Here is a 19581-nt window from a genome sequence, read left to right as displayed (position 1 = left end):
CAAGATGGCGGATCCAAGATGGCGGCTGTTTTGACATTATGATGTAATTGTCACGTGATGTGACGTCATCGTCCCACGTGACATATGCCAAAAGATAGATTTTGGGACATACTATATATCCTGTATGTTTCATTGTGATTGCTTAAATATTCTGGAAGTTACGGAGGGGGGGGGGGGGCGGAATCCGCCCCCCCCCCCCCGGTCTGAAAAGACCAAAAAAAGCCCGGTCTGAATAGGGTTAATGATGTCCTCCGGCAAACTTCCTTTAGATAGCACAATGAAAAGCTAGATCACATCTGTTCTTCGAGTCAGAATTCAAATAGTAAAGTACGGTAGATACCAAAAGTAAATGGAGCGAGGGAGTTTGGGGGAGGGGGTGAGTAAGAGGAAGGGAAAAAGACTTGACTATAGAAAATTGAAACAAATTTCTTATTTCCATTGAAAGTTGGCCAAATAATCCTTAAAAATACCTCAACCGCATGCATTTTCTTAACAGCTGGATTAGAGCGTATAGTATACATTATTTAAATGCAAAATTTTCGTTAAAAGGGCTGTCCAGTTTTCCGAATTTCACGCTCCAGTTCGCAATTGGCCTAAAGTTCGCAAGGCAGTCACGCAATGAACCCGTCCCAGGAGCCCGCTTTCCTTTTGGTCAGCACCAAGAAAGATTGATCACGCAACCCAGTGATTCAAATCGATTCGTGTGCGATGAATGCAAATTTTCTGCCTTATCCTGTTAGTGTAATTATCCTCCCTGAAATAACTGGATAAAACCTCAGATGTTTGCTACGTGGATCTGATTGAAGGTACGTGTGGTATACAGTTTATGAATTTAATCCGTGAAACTATTTCAGCGAGTGTAATGAAGTAAAGATTGTCACTGTTGGACAAGCGTTTTCGATCTATTGAACACATATCGGTCGTATCTGAATTAGATTTAATTCGACATGGCGTTGAACATTTGACCAGCTCTGTAGACAAGCGACTTTTTCGCTCGAAGTCAATCTTTTCGCTTTTTTCGCTGCATTGCGGCGTTCGGTTTTTATCCGAATGAAAGTGAAATCGAACATATTATTGTTGATATGAATATTTAATAAGCAGAATAAGTCACTCGGCTTCTCGTCGACTGATTCAAAAAGCGGCATGTGTGAAAATTTTATCACCATCATTTTACTAATTAAACTCAACGCTAAGTTTTTCGCTCCGAGGTCAAGTGCGAATATAAACAATACAAAATTAGCATAAAAATATTAAAATAGTAAAACATGCAAAAATGTCACGAACGCTTTTAAAAATGCGATATGCCGATAAAATATGTAAAAATTTTATTAAGTGACAAGTGTTTCCGAAGTTGTTTTAACCTTTTAATTTCATAAATATTTTGTCACTTATTTTTTACATATTTTATCGCATTTTAGCGTTCGTGACATTTTTGCCTGTTTTACTATTTTACTATTTTTTATGCTAATTTTGTATTGTTACTCGCATTTGAAAATGACCTCGGGGAGGTCGAAACGTCGTGACTTTTCAGCGTTAAATTTTATTACCGAATCGACATTCAATAAACAACTCAACTTATACTCTTTCCTCGTCCTTAAAGTGGCACGGAAGGCACAGTGAATATTTTCGCCAATATCGCGAATCACTAATTGTTTATCACATCGCCTTTCATTGACCTCTACGAGCAAATCCGCCGTATTGAAAGATCATGAAAATATTGCAGATGTATGGCAAAATACAGAACTTGAATTTAAATTTCAGAGATTTCAATGTCAAATGACTTTCATAAAATTTAACTTCAACGTTGTTTATGAATCATATGCTAAAGTTAGGTAGGTATTAAAAAATCATCTGGTGCAATTTTTCTTTGAATTTTCCCCGTTTTTTCGCCGTCTTGCAGAAAAATGATATCGGTATGGAAAACTGAACACGCAATGGCAGGTTTACCCACCCAGGCCATACCTCTCAGACTTTATTAACATAATCACTTGCCCTATACATATACACTTGGGTGAAGAAACGTTGACCATGTGAAAAGCATATAAACAATATAAACCATGAACGATATGACCCAGTGGTACTCCTGGTAGACAGCATTGGTAAGCTTAGTAATGTTCCTATTTATACCTAATCGTACCTTTTTGGTACGCTTCGGCGTCATATCAGGCGAGTTTGGTCGAGCCAAAATACCCATGGCGAGACCAAACGAGCCTGATATGACGCCGAAGCGTACCAAAAAGGTACGATTAGGTATTTACCGTACCCAAATTCAGGTAAAACTCCGGTTATATTTACCGCTCTATTGAAGCCATGCTTGTCAGCTGAGGTACGTAGTACAAATTGACCTGCTTGTATTGATCCTTTTTTGGTCTTCAACACTTTTAACAAGTTCCTCTTCTGCCTTTTTCCCACTCGTTTGGTTGGAGTTTCATTCTCTAAATTTTCAAAATCTAAATTTAGCGAAAAATGTAAAAATTCCGACTTTATTGTCCCAGTCAGTGAATGTCTCAGTACTCGTCGGTAAACATCGTGCAGTTGGCGAGTGCGCTCAAGTTTAGTTTTGGCGGGAAAGTTTTTCTCCTTGTACCACAGGCGGCCCAAGCTCACAATTAGAGGAATTAAAACATTTAACATAATTCTCTTTTGTAACCGTATGCGAAACGTGACTCTCGACCGGCAGCATATGGAGGTGTTGTGTTACAACGGTTCTCATTTATAAAGGTTTGTATGGGAGAATACGCTTTCGAATTTATAGCTAAATATAATGAGATTTTGACAATAAAATCAACTTACCTCAATGTCCTGTCGTTATGTCTGTTGTTATCTCGGTTCTCAGGCCGATCCGAGGCGTTTTAAGCGAGTTATGCAATTTTTCAAAATCTCATTATATTGTATAATAAAATTGAACGCTAAGAAATTTGAACGACGTTTCGACCGTTCGACGGTCATTTTCAAGTTAGGTGTTTGAATAAAATTACATGTGTAAATATAGTAAAAGCGCTAAAATATGTACATACAAACAATAGACAATAGGAATAAAAAGGCTAAAAATGGCTAAAAAATAACTTTGTGCGAATGACATGCATAGTTGTACAAGATATAATTAAAAAAAAAAACGTAAAGCAAGCGAATAAGACAACGAGAATAAGAACATTAAAATACCTAAAAATATCTAAACAAATAATTTCGCGCGGATCGAGTCACTCTGTTTGTTAAGTTTTGGTTTCAGAAGTCTAATAAAAAGCATTTCAAAAATCAAACATCAAAAAATCAAAAATCAAACGATCTCAGCCGAAAGATAAACACCGAGATCCGTCCAGTTTACACCAGCCGTAAGATCAAAGACACAATTAAAGTGAAGGAACAGAAACCGCCCATCGTAAACCAACAAAGCGCTGTTTATTATTATAAGTGTGGTCTGTGTGATGCAGATTACGTCGGCTATTCTTGTCGACACTTGCACCAGCGCATCGAAGAACACAAAGGATCGTCTATCGGACATCACGTGAAAGAACAACATGGAAAGGAGCCACACAACATCGAGAAGAACTTTAAGATTTTAAGGAAGTGCCAAAGCAAGCTTGACTGTTTGATTTTTGAAATGCTTTTTATTAGACTTCTGAAACCAAAACTTAACAAACAGAGTGACTCGATCCGCGCGAAATTATTTGTTTAGATATTTTTAGGTATTTTAATGTTCTTATTCTCGTTGTCTTATTCGCTTGCTTTACGTTTTTTTTTAATTATATCTTGTACAACTATGCATGTCATTCGCACAAAGTTATTTTTTAGCCATTTTTAGCCTTTTTATTCCTATTGTCTATTGTTTGTATGTACATATTTTAGCGCTTTTACTATATTTACACATGTAATTTTATTCAAACACCTAACTTGAAAATGACCGTCGAACGGTCGAAACGTCGTTCAAATTTCTTAGCGTTCAATTTTATTATACAGTCAACTTCCAAAAACTTGTTGATTCGAATCTCATTATATTTAGCTATAAATTCGAAAGCGTATTCTCCCATACAAACCTTTATAAATGAGAACCGTTGTAACACAACACCTCCATATGCTGCCGGTCGAGAGTCACGTTTCGCATACGGTTACAAAAGAGAATTATGTTAAATATTTTAATTCCTCTAATTGTGAGCTTGGGTCGCCTGTGCTTATACTTACAACCGCCAAACACCAGCTAATACCGAGGTTCTGTTTTATTGGGAAAACCTCTTTTCAATTCATTGTACGGTAACACTTCTTTACTTCAAAGTGACCGTGTTATGGTGGCATATCAGGTCAGTGACTTGATATCGTAGGATATCAGGACAGTAGATCGCGCTTCTGATTGGCTACTTGCGAATTTGGGTACGGTAATATTGATAATCAAGGCATTGTCTTTCTTTGAGAGGAGCATGATTTATGATTCATTTAACCTATCCTATTACCAAGTACCAAGTTTATTCAGTCACATACGACGATTATTCTTTCCGATTTCCTAGTAAACTTTTGGGTCGCATCGTTCACGGTTTAGGCTTCTCATGGGTCAACGATTCTTCAATCAGGTGTAAAAGGCCTGGTTCACACTAGCAACTAGCAACATAAGGACATGGACATAACGACATAACCAACGTGTTACAAACCGACACTTGCACCAACGTGTTGCCGAACACAGTTCTCGGAATTCATCAATTGGAAAGCACATGTTAAACACGCACGGCCGGATCTCAAAACCGGAGCTAATTAAGACCAATTAACAACTTCTCCGTTTCAAAGAAATGCCGCAGCAAATTCGATTGTCTCATCAACGGAATGTTAATTATTCATGACCTAAAGCCAACTTTAAACGTGCAAACTGACTCCATCCGCGCGAAACTATTTACATAACCATGCAGCAAATACCTATTATTTCCACAAACTAATTTATAATTATGCACGTCACGATACAACATTTTACCTTGATAATGATGTAAGTTACATCGAAACGTCGGACAACTTTAGTTTCAATCATTTTCAAAACAATATATGCTTGTAGTTAACAGCGTTACAAAAGACTCCAGCAGAGGTTGAAAATACAGTTCAACACTTATTACAGTCAACTCTCGTTATAGCGGACACGCTCGGGGCGTCGTTTAGTGTCCGTTATAGTGAGAGTCCGTAATAGCGGGAGTCATTTCCAGTCAAACCTTATTCCCCGGGGATCAGGATTTTGTCCGTAATAGCGAGTGTCCGCAATAGCGGGGTGTCTGCAAGGCGAGAGTTGACTGTACACGGTCACGGTCATGATCTCACAAGTGAACAAAACATCAGGTACTAATTTACGGTCAATGAATCGGAACATTAATTAAACCGCACTCGAAATCTTTAACTGCGAATCCGGCCCCTATCTTCGCTTCCGACCTCAAACCGGCCGGGAACGAAGAGAGGTGGCTGTAATATTCGCAGGCTATCGAAATATTAAACAAACACTTTTGATACATGTTGGAAATTTTTGTGTTCATTTTTGTTTGTTCTTCATGATTTTTTCTTCACAAAGGTCAATCCGAGCAGTTGATTTAGTGTCTTTTTACTCTATGATATATACTGTATACAGACAACAAAACACAAGAGTTTGTGAAGTTATAATTTCTGCATTATACTATACCATCTTACGTATGAACACGACACTAAAAACGGCTGCGAGTGAGACTAGAATGTGACAGGCAGATGTAGTGTAATGGAACAAATAACAAACAAAACAAAGAAGGCATAATTCTCTGGTGGATTCCAAACCAGCCCTCAGTGATAGTTTAACAGGCTTAGCACAGTAGCACAAGGTTTCTTTGTAAATAAAATAATAGACCGTTGGTAAAATGTCTATGTAAGGTTTTGTCATTTTTTGTGGCTGGTACAAATCAACTTCGCGAGGGTGTAAGTGGGATACATCTGTTGTCAGTAAACGGCCCAAAAAATGAAATTTAGTCCGTAGACTGTGCAAAAAAAACCGGCTTATTTTTCACATGGGCGAGGAATCAACAGTGGCTTAAAACAATAAGAAACATTTTTTTTTTCGTTGTTTTGATGTAGGTACGCTGAATGTGTTTTCCCGACACACACTTAACAAAAGGAAAAAGGTTCCGAAAAGACGCACTGGGGTTTCCACATTGTTAAATTTTATAATAAACAGGTTATTTTTTCCTTTTTTGATACGCCGACCAAAACAATCAATATGCTTGCCAAACAAGCTTTACAATAGATTAAAGATTCCGAAAGTACGCATTGGGATTTTGTAATTGCCTAATAGTTCCGACAACTTTGTAACCACCTTTTTTAACCACTTTACTGCAAAGTTGGCAGAGGTGAGTGAGTCTGCGAAGAAAAGTTCTTATTTTGCGACAAATCCAGGCAATAACTTGAAGAAATTGCTATCCTCTCAGAATCTGGAAGAGGACTACAAAAACGCTCAGTTAAGCATTAAGGAGGCGACAGAAAGGTTGTTTACAGAAGGGTTGTTTAGCTTTAACCAGGTAGAAACAAATGGGAAGAAAACGTCGAAGAGGCTAGAGATATCATCGTCGAAGATGGCAAATTAAAGAGCTGCTGGTCAGGAACAGTGAAAGGATCCCGAAGAACACTAAAAAAGGTAACCTTAAGGTGTTTGAATGTTTGGAATGGGTTAGCAACCGAACGGAATAAAGCAAACGTCGAGGCAAGAGTTCCGGAACGCATTTGTCGTATTTTCAATTAAGCAATTGCTCAGTAGTATTTAAAATGTAACAACAGTCAAGGTAAAATAAATCATAAAGTAAAGTTGTGGTTTTGTTTGTAATGCGAGGCTTGTGGCTTTGCTACGAGGGGAATATTACCGTAATATTCCCCCAGGGGATTATCAACTCTAATATTCCCCTAGGGGAATATTAGATATCAGCCCCGCTCTCCCCTGTTACAATCAAAGCCGCCACCAGCTTTTCAGATAGTTGCTAATTAGCGGGGTTTATTCAATATAATCAGCTTGGAAGATCAAAGGAAAACGAGCCATGTGAAAAATAAGACCAATTAGGGTTTTCCGATTTAGCGGAAAATTCACTTAAAAGGAACACATTTTTCCGCCTATTGAAAATCTTATTAAATTCAGTTAGTTAACCCATTAAAAGTACATTAATCTGCTGGCTTGTTTTCTCTGTTTTACTATCCCTCAGGAAAGTGGGATTCTACGGTAGTCTAAAATGTCAAAAGCTATCCCAGAAGAAATTGATGTTGTCGTCAAGTTTGGGATTGTGTTCATCAGTTTTTTCGGGACCAAACCAAAAATTTCCCTTCATCGGATTGACATAAAAGTTACACCAGTTATTGCTCTAGGATTTCGTAATAACGGTAAACAGAAAACTCGAAATCAGGAAATCTTAAATTTTGCGCGATCTACTTTTCATTATAAAGAGCTATTACCAATATAGTAAAATGTGGTTCACATTTCTCAACAGCCTGCACAATCATCATATCTTCGATAGGTGTGTATCGATGATTTGACATTTTACGCTTTGGTAGCTTTTTCTTCCGCGTGTGTTGTCCACTGCTCGAGGGCAGTGTAATATCACCAGTGCAGCTCTCAAAAAGGTATTGCTCTCGTCAAATGACATATCTGAGGGCAGTCAGTCCCTTTGACATGGCCACAGTTTCGAAAGAAAGAAGAATTAGTTCTGAAACAAAAGGCAAGATAGAAAACAAGATACGTGTGATGTTCAACTGTTGTAAACTCCTAAGGTGTGACAAAAAAGGTGATATGTGATGTTTACCCATGGAATTTTTATGTGCAAATGAAAAGAAAACAATAGAACAAAAAGATACCGCCTCATTTTCAACTCCCATCTTTCTATTTATTTGGTGGCAAAAAGCAGGTTGCAAAACCTTGGAGAAGTGTGAAGTTCCACAAATGGCAACTGTTTGGATAGAAAATACGTTGTGAAAAAGCTATGCTGCGAAAACTTTCATGTTCGTTAATGTTTGGGGTTACTCTGGTGTAGGAACTTGTAAAATGTTTCTTTGTTTTGGGGGCTATTGTTTTCCTGCTTTTTATTGTTTCGAGGTTCTTTGTTGTCTTGGCGTTCTTTGTTTTACGTTACTTGTGAGTTTCACAGGTTTCACAGGCTTTTACGTATGCGATTATAAAGCCGCCTCCTTTCAGTAAATATTTTTTTACACCATGGATACTTTGCCACCTAAAAACATTTTTCTTCAGTTGTCTCAGAAAATATACTGCTGTTTTCAATATATTTTTCTGGGAAAACTGTGATACGTAAACGTTGTATCTTGACTTTCAAGCAGTTTAAAAAGAATATAGTTTGCATTCCACCACGAGACATTGTATTTACTGCAAGGATTGCTAATTTAATCTACTCGTAAACAATGAATAACAACTGAAATTCCATTGTACAAATTGAAACAAACGGTACTTTGCATCTAATTAGCTATAACAGGCGGAAAAAGTCGTTCCATTTCCGTTTAATCGGAAAACCCTATTAACAACTTCTCAGTTTTAAAGAAATGCCGCAGCAAATTCGATTGTCTCATCAACGAAATGCTAATTATTCAAGACCTAAAGCCAACTTTAAACGTGCAAACTGACTCCATCCGCGCGAAACTATTTACATAACCATGCAGCAAATGTCTATTATTTCCACAAACTAATTTATAATTATGCACGTCACGATACAACATTTTACCTTGAAAATGATGTAAATAACATCGAAACGTCGGACAACTTTAGTTTCAATCATTTTCAAAACAATATATGCATGTAGTTAACAGCGTTACAAAAGACTCCAGCAGAGGTTGAAAAAATACAGTTCAACACTTATTACACGGTCACGGTCATGATCTCACAAGTGAACAAAACATCAGGTACTAATTTACGGTCAATGAATCGGAACATTAATTAAACCGCACTCGAAATCTTTAACTGCGAATCCGGCCCCTATCTTCGCTTCCGGCCTTAAAACGGCCGGGGACGAAGGGAGGCGGCTGTAATATTCGCAGGCTATCGAAATCTTAAACAAACACTTTTGATACATGTTTGAAATTTTTATGTTCATTTTTGTTTGTTCTTCATGAATTTTTCTTCACAAAGGTCAATCCGAGCAGTTGATTTAGTGTCTTTTTACTCTATGCTATGATATATACTGTATACAGACAACAAAACACAAGAGTTTGTGAAGTTATAATTTCTGCATTATACTATACCATCTTACGTATGAACCCGACACTAAAAACGGCTGCGAGTGAGACTAGAATGTGACAGGCAGATGTAGTGTAATGGAACAAATAACAAACAAAACAAAGAAGGCATAATTCTCTGCTGGATTCCAAACCAGCCTTCAGTGATAGTTTAACAGGCTTAGCACAGTAGCACAAGGTTTCTTTGTAAATAAAATAATAGACCGTTGGTAAAATGTCTATGTACGGTTTTGTCATTTTTTGTGGCTGGTACAAATCAACTTCGCGAGGGTGTAAGTGGGGTACATCTGTTGTCAGTAAACAGCCCAAAAAATGAAATTTAGTGCAAAAAAAAAATCGATTTGGTTCGATTAACCTTGTGAGGCAGACTCTAATTCTCAATTCTTTAGTACCGAGTTATGGCAAAACAAAATTCTTAAATGTCACTTCACTTTGTCAAGTAAAAGTTGATCAAATTTTCATCACATTACAGGTTCACCATTACCAGGTCGATTGCTACCCAAGCAAACTAATGATTGGCGTCCGTAGCTTATTCACGATTTGCCTTCCACGGCAGCGAAGCAGGTGTTGTGGACGGCCTCTTCTCGTCGTCATATGGATTATCGTAATCCTGGGAATGTTTCTTACAATCGGAGTAATTAAGAAGTACAATTTGCTGAGGTTAATTCCTTTACAAAAGGAAGAATGTTACCTGACGAAACAGGAGCAAGACCAATTACGTCACATACTACGTCACGTCATTACCATATTTGACGATATGAACGTTACATATTGGTTGGACTATGGTACGTTGATTGGCGCCCTGAAAAGCGGAGACATTCTAAGGTAAATATTTTTTCTGTTTCTGATATAAACGAAGAAAAGCGTTGTGTGAAAGAAGCGTTGTGGGCGAGTTGCAGTGGATCTGGTTAAATTAAAATGAAACACATAAATCTAGTCTATGTTTATGAAGACAGCACTGACATTCGTTGATACTGTGCAGCTGCAATCCATTAAAGTACTGAAATGTTTAACAGAACACATGTTTTACTTATTTTATGAAGGGGTGTATATCACCACACCGATTTACCTGATTTGTGGGTTTGGACATTAAATTTTTTAATTCGGTTAATTTCTTGACCTTTGGCATTAAATGTTTGTGACAAATTTCAGAAACTGGGGTGTAAATAAAATAATACATTGCGGTGTATAGTGTACCCTCTAAGGGAGAGTCATCACAAAGTAAGGTGGCCAGCATCATTTTCAAAGACCGGTGTAATTTTTTTAATTTGTTTCATCTATTCAAATAATTTTCATTTGCCCTGCGTACAGACAGTGAGATTTCATTTTGTTTCAGTTAGGACAGTAGTGTACCGTGGGTTACACCGGGTCGGATGGTCTCATTGGTCCAATTGCCATCAATTTACCAAACTTTTATTAATTATTGTAGTTTCTTTGCTGTATAATCATATATGATCTCCCTTATACAACTGGATTTACTATATGGCTAATCTATATAAACAAAATTACTGGGGTGCTTTTTGAAAAGCAGATAAAAATTGAACACATAAAAAGAACGAATTTTGTCCTACTGCTAAGCTTAACTTCTCAACCTTGTGTCGGAACGTGTACAAAGCTTTCTAAATACCAAGCCTTATGTAACAATTCTCAATTTGTTAACAATAGCCGAATTCTTGTTACGGACGGAAAACCGTCTCAGACGGAACTCGTCTTAAAACGTAAAACTCGTCTGATATGAATCCGGTGAAAAGCGAGTTTCCCGTCTCAAATTTATCCATCCAATTTCATGTCTAAAACGGCGAAAAGGTCAGACGGGATACTCGTCTAAGACGGTAAACCGTCTTAAATTCACCTTACGTAGACGAGGAAATCAGGACGGGCTTTTTGCTTTTCACACGGAAAAAAGACTGGAACTAGAAAAACAGGGTAACCTGGCCTAATACTCGTCCTGTTCTCCTTCTTCACTAACCCATTTACACTTCTCACTTTATCGTCTTCAATTTATACTGGTCGTGATTTTAGGACGGTTTTACCGTCCTCTACTATTAGATGGTATTTTGTCTCGCAGAATTCCGTCTGAGACGAGTGTCCCGTCTTTTAATATGGATTCTCTATATGCTTCTTGACATTTTTGTTTTGCCTTTCTTTTGCCGGTTTAAAGTTACGACACGGACGGTGATGTTGCATTTCTTGTCAATGAGTACTACAAACCACAAGAAGTCAGAGATAGACTGCGGGAATTTGAAATCATTTACGGCTACGGGGAATCTTATTTTAGTCGTGCAAAATACGGTACCATGTGGGTGGATGTGACAAGATGGACAGTGCATGATGGGATATTCGATGGAAGGAGTACAAAGCTCGCTAGCAAAGATCTATCCAATCGTGACGATGTTAGCAGGGATTTTGTCAATAGATATAGGGACGAGAACGAGAAGTTTCCATTTCAATGGATACAGCCTAGAAAGACAATAAAGTTCCTTAATATCACTGCTAAAGTTCCAAACGAGGCTGAAAAACTTATTAGACATAGGTATCCCTACACTTATAGATTTAGTGTACCGTACAAGTTTAAATGTTGGATCTGATGACATAGTGGTATTACAGAGTTTAAATATAATTTACGACAAAGATAATTTTCATACGTTTATTTTTATATAAGTTTTATTTCTTCTCCTCTTCCTTTTTCGCCTCCTGTCAATGTGGCCCGGGTTCGATTCCGGCAATATCACATGGAGTCTTTCGTTTTCCTTTAAAATATACGCAAATTAAAAAAAAACACCGATAAAAACAGGGAGAATGAGGTATAAATTGTAAAAACCGGAGAATTTAAATAAAAGTTTTGAATAACAACCGTCTGTTGTCTCAGGTTTTCGAATATTAACAAAGTAATTCTCTTGGACTCTGAGCATCGTTAATCACCTGCCGTGTTTGCACTGAGCTTGAATCATGCAAACATTTCGTTAAGTACCACAAGGGGGCAGTGGAGATTTTAAAAACAAACAATTCTGTAGTGGTCAGTTTATTTATTAAAATTTCCCAGCCAGACACCTTCGTGGAGCTTTGACTTTTCTTAATGAACCAACGAAAGTAGAGAAGATAACAGAAACATTTTCAAACATTTTGCCCTAATTTTCAAAAGTTAGCAAAAGAGTCTGAGTGAACGTCACCTGTCGCTTGACACACGCCGATTATAATAAGATCGATCACGGATGAAGCCAGCGTGATACCAAACGATCTAAATTGCTTTTGCTTTCAAGAAACCTACATTAATACCGTGTTGTGGTCCAAATTCTGAAGATGGTTTCATTTTCCCGATGGTTAACTTTGTGACGTAACCTTGTGCTCGATTACATCTGTCGCCTTGACTTCGAAAAAGGAACTGAGCTGATTGTAATTGTTATCTGAATATTTTCTTGAAATCTTATTGGTTGAAGATCGGGACGTAAGCCTTGTTACAGAAGCGGTAGAAAATTAATCTGGTTTTATTGGCGCTCTCTTTGAGATACGAATCCTAAGAAGAGCGAAGCTGACGACAAAATACAAAAAAGGACAAGATGGAGAGTCTTATTCTATTCGCTTTCTTAGCTGTTATCGCCACTGGTGAGTCTACTTCTTTTGCTTTTTTCCAAGGGCGAATTCAAGGAGCGAAAGTTTTTCTCACAAAACCGATATTCGCGTGTTGATTAGCAGTCAGGGTGATCTACTATTTCTCTAAGTAATTATTCTGTAAACCATTTTAACATTCAAATTTCTAACACATTTTAGAATTTCAAGACGTACGAGTGAACACGGGTCTGTACCATCATATAGAACTGCAAAACCATAATCACGAAGGCTATTTTCGAGTTTCACACAAGTTTTTTATTAAGTGAATGTCGCGAGAAAGCGAAGGCCGTTAGTAACTTAATACCAAAGTTACTAAACCGATTATGTTGTCCTTGATTCATGACGAATGATTGCAATGGGTTTACTGTTACTTCTTCGGTGTCTTTCAACCTTACCAACTGAAACTGTTACATTGAGTTTTCTTTGAATATTTGTACGTCATTTTTTTTGGTACCTTAGAAAAAATGACTTAAGATATCGTGACATTCGCCAGTGAAAACGAAAAAAGAAAACAAAAAAGAAACAGCTGTGACCTGAGTTAAAATTGCAAGTCACTCAAGAAACACTGATACACACGTTACTAAGGTAATCGTAACGCAATTTAAAAGATCGTTGTGAAACTTAGAGGTACTCGTGTGGTGTTCTCCATGCATACATTATGTTTACTTAGATGTATGATCATTTCTCGTGATCCGTTTGCTAAATTTTGGTGGTTTTGTTTAAATGAAGAATAAATTAACCAGTATACCGAGTTAATTGTTCTAAACCCAACAGATCATTGAAACTTGGATCAGTAGTTTCTTGAACAAGCAAGAAATGTATTGTTTTAGGTAACTAGCAAAACATGTCGATATAACTTAGATCATAACTAACGCGTATGCTTACGTTAGCCAAAGCCTCGCTGAATTCAAACTCACTCAGGTCACACTAGGAATTATGTCAATAAAAACACACATTTAACTGCATCACACAGTAACTAACACTCTCAGAGTAAATATATGATAATGGAAATAACGTGTGGAGATGAACTCAAAAAAAAAGTTCTGCCTGAGTTCATAGATGGGATTGAACCCACGACCTTCGTTCCTTTACACTAATCGGACACTCTAACCACCGAGCTACTGAGAACTCAAGTGATGAGCAATGGGTGGGCTTTGTGACGCAACGACTGCATCGCACAATACGTATGTTAAAGACAATTGATCTAAACGACATAGGAGCGACAAGAAGTTTTTGGGCGTTTGAGTGTTAAGGTCGGCAGCACACTAGGGGACTAGTCGCAGAGACTTTGAAGCCTTTGAAGCCTTTGTTCGGGCGAAGCTCGAAAAAGGAGAGCTCCTCACCTTAGCTTAGAGGAGGCTTTGAAAAAATATGGCACGGGCTTAGAAGCACAACTATTCCTCTCTCCTCCGCAGAGGCCTCTTTCGTGTTTCGTACGGGCTGGGAAATGGGGAGAGGTGAAAAGTAAGCGCGCGGAGCCTTTCCGTCGTCCCCCCTCCCCGCCTAATTTTCATTTTTCGTGTTTTTCGCCTTTTTTCGGAGGAGAGAGAAACTATTCGCAATTTGGAAAAAACAAAGGAGTCTAAGTTGATCTTCTGGGAAGGCGATGCGATTAGAGAAAAGGCGTAGTTCTCTGCTGAATTTCAAATCAGCGTTCAGTGATAGTTGAATAGTAAGCTCCTGCTATTTTCAAAAATACGAAACAACTTTTGAAAGACATGTTTCGGCATGACTCATGCCATCTTCAGTTTATCGAGAATTTAAAATATAGGGCTATATATATACCAAGCTACAAATAAAAAAAAATCATTCACATTACAGGGTCACCATATTGATTACCAGGTCGATTGCTACCCAATGCAAGCAAACAAATGAGTGGCTTGTGTCGCTTATACGCGATTTGCCTTCCACGGCAGCAAAGCAGGTGTTGCGGACGGCCCCTCCTTGTCGTCATATGGTTTATCTTAATCCTGGGAATGTTTTTTACAGTCGGAGTAATCAAAAAGTACAATTTGCTGAGGTTGATTCCTATACAAAAAGAAGAATGTTACCTGACGAAACAGGAGCAAGGCAAATTACGTCACATACTACGTCACGTGATCACCATATTTGAAGATATGAACGTAACATATTGGTTGGACTATGGTACGTTGATTGGTGCGCTGAGAAGCGGAGACATTTTGAGGTAAATAGTTTGTATGCCCCTAATTTAAAAGAAAAAGCGTTGTAAAAAAAAAAAAAAAGAAAAAAACGTTGTAAGTGAGTTGCAGTGGAAGTGATTAAATTGGCATAAACCACAGTAGTTTATTTGAACACTTCTTCAAATCTGTGTATTCTCTTGACCTTTGGTAAATGTTTGTTCTCAAATTTAATTTTTGTTAAAGTATATATTGCACAAAGAATCAGACCAGACGCTAAACTCATTGTACTTTCGAAGTAATCATAAAATGAAGTGGTCAGGGTCGCTTTGGAGGACCGGTGTAATTTTCTTTTAATTTGTTTCATCTATTCAAATAATTCACATTTGCCCTGCGTACAGACAATGCGATTTCATTTTGTTATCGGTGTTTATAGATTTTTTTCCTAGTTCATTCAGATAGTTCGGTGGGGTATCTGGTGGGAGGGGAGAGGGGGGATGGTCTCATTGGTCCAATTGCCATCCATTTTCCAATCTATTATAAATTATTGTAATTTCCTTGTATGTATAATCATGTATAATCTGCCTCGTACAGTTGCAAACGATATGGCTAATGTATATGAAAAAAATTACTGGGATGCTAATTGAAAAGAACAAATTTGAGTGCAGCTGCTCAACTTCTCAACCTTATACGGAACGCATACAAAGCTCTAACAAATTCCAAACCTTATGTGACAAGTCAGTTAAAGGGGCTAGCTAGGTCACGGTATTTTGGGTACTTTTATTTATTTTCGTGAATTAAGAGTTCTAAACTTTAAATTGGCAGATCATAAGTCTTATTGGCAAAATTACGGCCACATTACAAACAAGGATGATTTTCGAGCATTGTAAATGACACTTTCATACAAACTGAGATAAAGTTGAAAAAATTTGGGCCGATGTTTTTTAAGTTTACCCGAACGCAATCCGTTTTAATTTTCTCGAAGTTTGCCCACCCATGCCCCTTTTTGGCCTTTCTGTGTTTCTTTTGAATTATTTTATAGTTTTAAGCCGTTATTGTTATATTTCAGTTAATTCTATGACCAGTTGGTCAGTGCCTAAATTGCCTAAAACTGCGTGACATAGCCCCTTTTACAATGCTTCCTAACATTTTTGTTGTCTTTCTTTTGCCGGGGTTAAAGCTACGACACGGACGGTGATGTTGCATTTCTTGTCAATGAGTTCTACAAACCACAAGAAGTCAGAGATAGACTGAGGAAATTTGAAATATTTTACGGCTACGGGGAATCTTATTTTGGTCGTGCAAGGTACGGTAATATGTGGGTGGATGTGACACGATGGACAGTGCATGATGGGATATTCTATGGAAGGAGTACAAAGCTCGCCATCAAAGATTTATCCAGCCATGACGATGTTAGTAGAGATTTTGTTAACAGATATGTGGACGAAAATGAGAAATTTCCATTTGAATGGATACAGCCTAGAAAGTCAATAAAGTTCCTTAATATCACTGCTAAAGTTCCAGGCGAGGCTGAAAAACTTATTAGACATAGGTATCCCTACACTTATAGATTTAGTGTACCGTACAAGTTTAAATGTTGGATCTGATGACATGGTGGTATTAGAGTTTAAATAAAATTTACGACGAAAAAATGAACAGTTTTATTTCTTCTAATCCTCCTTCTTCGTCTCTTACCAGTGTGGCTCGGGTTTGAATCCCGTCCGGTGCCATATGTGGTTTGAGTGTTGTTGGTTCTCGTCCTAGCTGCAAGGGTTTTACCCCAGGTTCTCTTGTTTGCCTTCCTCCGCAAAAACCAACACTCCAAATTCCAATTCGATCTTGGATGCACGTACACGTATTAACGAGCTTTTAATCTCTTCTGTGTAACGTGAGTAAATACATTTAATTTTTCTGTTGTCCGCCTTGTGAAACAGACATCGGTGTTGCCGCCACAAAGTTGCCAAACATTCCCGTGGCGCGATTCGCATTACGCAGGAAGCCACCTGTTCTTGTAGACTGTCGCAATACCATGACTATTTTCCTCAATTGCGAAAGCGAGGATTCCATATATATTAAACCTCTGCTGCCAAAAGAATTGATCCCTGCATATGCAGTGATATCTCATTGTAGGAAAGATCCCAAATATTTCATTGTGTTAACTACTAAGCATTTTTCCAGTCCTTGTATTTGTTTTTACGTAGTTACTGTAACTGAAGAGTATTTGGTCGGGAAAATAATATATGTAGATGAATAGTTTCTTAACTTTGTAACTCCGCTGCCATCCATAAGTTGACCGTTGTAATAAAAACAAGTGGCTTAGTCCCATATTCAACTGTTGCACCATAGCAGAGCTTACCGTGATCTCCAGTTTAGGTTAAAAAATTAGACAAAATTGTGCTCGTGTTTTGGAATCTGACATTTTTTTAAACTGTTCCGCAAACTCAGTGATTTAGTAGTTACTGTGTTACAATTTCTGTTTTTCTCTGCTTTTTCATTTACCCTTATTCAATACAAAGTATCGTTTCAGAAGCAGTATTAGCCCTACTGGTCAGGTCTTTTTCTTGTCTTTGATCAGTAATTTGTCGCCCTCAATGACCTCTGACGCCATACTGTACGATTTGGCTTTGAGAGTCTTGACTTAGCACGGACCCAGATCGAAGAGAAACTTCTTTTAAGACCCAGACTTATTTTAAACTGTATGGAAACATTTGACTCATGAAAATGAGTTAACCTGCGGTAACATTGCTACGGAATCAAAACTGAACTTCGGCTCAAACAATGGTTCTTAAAAAATAACCAAAATATTCCCTGTTTAGGCTAGCCACGATGCATTGTTGACAAAAATTGGACAAAAATGTTTTTGATAAATTAAAAAAAGGCGAAGAAAAGTGCTAGAAAAGTGCTAGCTTAGGCTACGCTAAAGCCTTCTAAAAAAGGAACAAATTAAATTGCGTTTCTTTTTTTCTTTTTTAATTTTGTGTAATGGTAACTGCTTACGTCAGATTATAAAGAAATTCATTTTACCTCTTATTCATGCATGAACAAACCAGAAATCTTCCGACTTTCCTTCGAGCTTAGGGGTTTTAAATTCTAATGCGCGGTTTTGAACTGACACCAGTGTTACGGTAGCGTAGCCTACTAGAAAACACGTGAGTGCAATGATATATCTTGTAAAAACCAGGTTTTATCCGCTATAAAATTAATCATTTTACCATTAAAAAAGACAGATTCAGGAATTCCTTAGCAATGTTACCGCAGGTTAACTCGAGACGACAGTTTGTGGGTTGACAAGTCAGTGGAGGTTATTTTACTCAGCAATCTTTTGCTTTAAGAACATATTTCGTCGCCCTTACGGGCAACAGGTTTTTGCGCCCGATTTTAAGAATGGCGCAATATCACAATCAAAGAACATAGAGACAGAAAAAGGTTGACCTTGGACTCACAATGATCCAATCTGTCAACTTCATTGTGCAAAGCGACGATGTTAAGGATATATTTTTCAATCAAATTCGTATCAAATTGAACTCTTTTACACCTGTGATCTTAATGACTATCCGTCTTCGTCGTTTATTTGTATTCTATTGACATTTTTCTACTTTACTGAGTGCAATAAAGTATGCCCGGAGGCATGATAGAACTTTCACGATTATTGGAAATTTCGTATTGATATGTTTTATATGCACAGAGAATCCTTTAGCTTCTCGCTTCACTGAGAGGAACCATACATTTACCGCTGTCGGTTTCTTCTTGTAGGCCTCCAATGTTCAGTTTTGCTTACAACAAAATGATTCAACATTTTCTTTAATTTAAAATTATCTTTTTCTTCTAATCCTGGCTCTCCTCTAGGAGAATAGGGCCATTTTTTTTTTAAGACATAAAAAAAATCCCGCAGTTTTTCTATCACAGTTATAAAAACACGAGTGAAAGTTTGAGAGAACGATAATTGCTGTTGGAACTCGAGCCGCAGCCTGGTGTTTCCACAGTTTTTTCCAGTTCATCCAAACTCACGAGTGTAAGTAACCCGGAAAATGATTTCCATTTCTTTAAGAAAACACTGCGAGACAAAGAAAGGAAAATTACTCGTTTATTTCGATTATAAAAACGTAAATTCTTTGCTCTTGCCATCATTAGGTCAACAGCTCGTGCTTTTCCTGTGTTTCTATCGAGATACAGAAGAACGGTTTTGAGCGCACGCTTTCTTACAGTGTTTTATAAATTCAACTAATAAAAGTGAAATAAAATGCGTTTCATATGTGGCAGATGACATATTTCCATTAACCTTAAGCTTAATTTTGTAAGATAAACAATTGTAAGATAAGATCAACGGTTATGAATAATAAACACCAACTTTATTCTCATTTGGAATATGATTCCTTTTCTCTTTTGCTTCTTATATCTTTTCCCCTTACTGGAAACATACACTTTACTAGTCGATTATAAAACGGTTAGTTTTATTGTATAATACAAATTAATAATTCCGTGCTGGTGATGGCGCTTGTCGTTTTCATGTTTTTCAGTTGGGTAGCTGCCCGGTATGCTATTAGGTTATACATGTACCATTATCCTGTTTTGATTAGATTCGTCCGCTCCTCAGCTCACTGTTTTGAAATATTGACCTTTCTGTCAA

At 37.5% G+C, this 19581-nt stretch overlaps 2 protein-coding genes across 6 annotated transcripts; both read left to right on the top strand.

Annotated features, from left to right (window-relative positions):
• The first annotated feature begins 605 nt into the window (after window positions 1-605).
• On the top strand, window positions 606-12065 carry LOC144644676 (ribitol 5-phosphate transferase FKRP-like). Of its 5 annotated transcripts, none has more exons than XM_078504210.1 (4): window positions 606-806; window positions 6414-6619; window positions 9680-10032; window positions 11369-12065. In XM_078504210.1, the coding sequence occupies exons 3-4, from the start codon at window positions 9719-9721 to the stop codon at window positions 11793-11795; spliced, it is 741 nt and encodes a 246-aa protein (XP_078360336.1). In that variant the 5' UTR covers window positions 606-806; window positions 6414-6619; window positions 9680-9718; the 3' UTR covers window positions 11796-12065. The 5 variants fall into 5 exon arrangements, with proteins under 5 accessions (XP_078360336.1, XP_078360333.1, XP_078360335.1 ...); XM_078504209.1 differs by lacking the exon at window positions 606-806 and adding an exon at window positions 8782-8874 and having other exon boundaries at window positions 5388-6619; XM_078504207.1 differs by lacking the exon at window positions 6414-6619 and having other exon boundaries at window positions 608-806.
• A 613-nt stretch (window positions 12066-12678) lies between these two features.
• On the top strand, window positions 12679-16969 carry LOC144642361 (uncharacterized). The gene is made up of 4 exons (XM_078501326.1): window positions 12679-12810; window positions 14638-15001; window positions 16135-16366; window positions 16889-16969. Exons 2-4 carry the CDS (start codon window positions 14688-14690, stop codon window positions 16967-16969), a joined length of 627 nt encoding a protein of 208 aa, XP_078357452.1. The 5' UTR covers window positions 12679-12810; window positions 14638-14687.
• The last annotated feature ends 2612 nt before the right edge of the window (window positions 16970-19581 follow it).

This window comes from Oculina patagonica, chromosome 2 (assembly GCF_052425735.1).
Source record: "Oculina patagonica isolate OP01 chromosome 2, crgOcupat, whole genome shotgun sequence".
NCBI classification, from domain to species: Eukaryota; Metazoa; Cnidaria; class Anthozoa; order Scleractinia; family Oculinidae; genus Oculina; species Oculina patagonica.
This window is presented reverse-complemented; position numbering and strand designations above follow the sequence as displayed.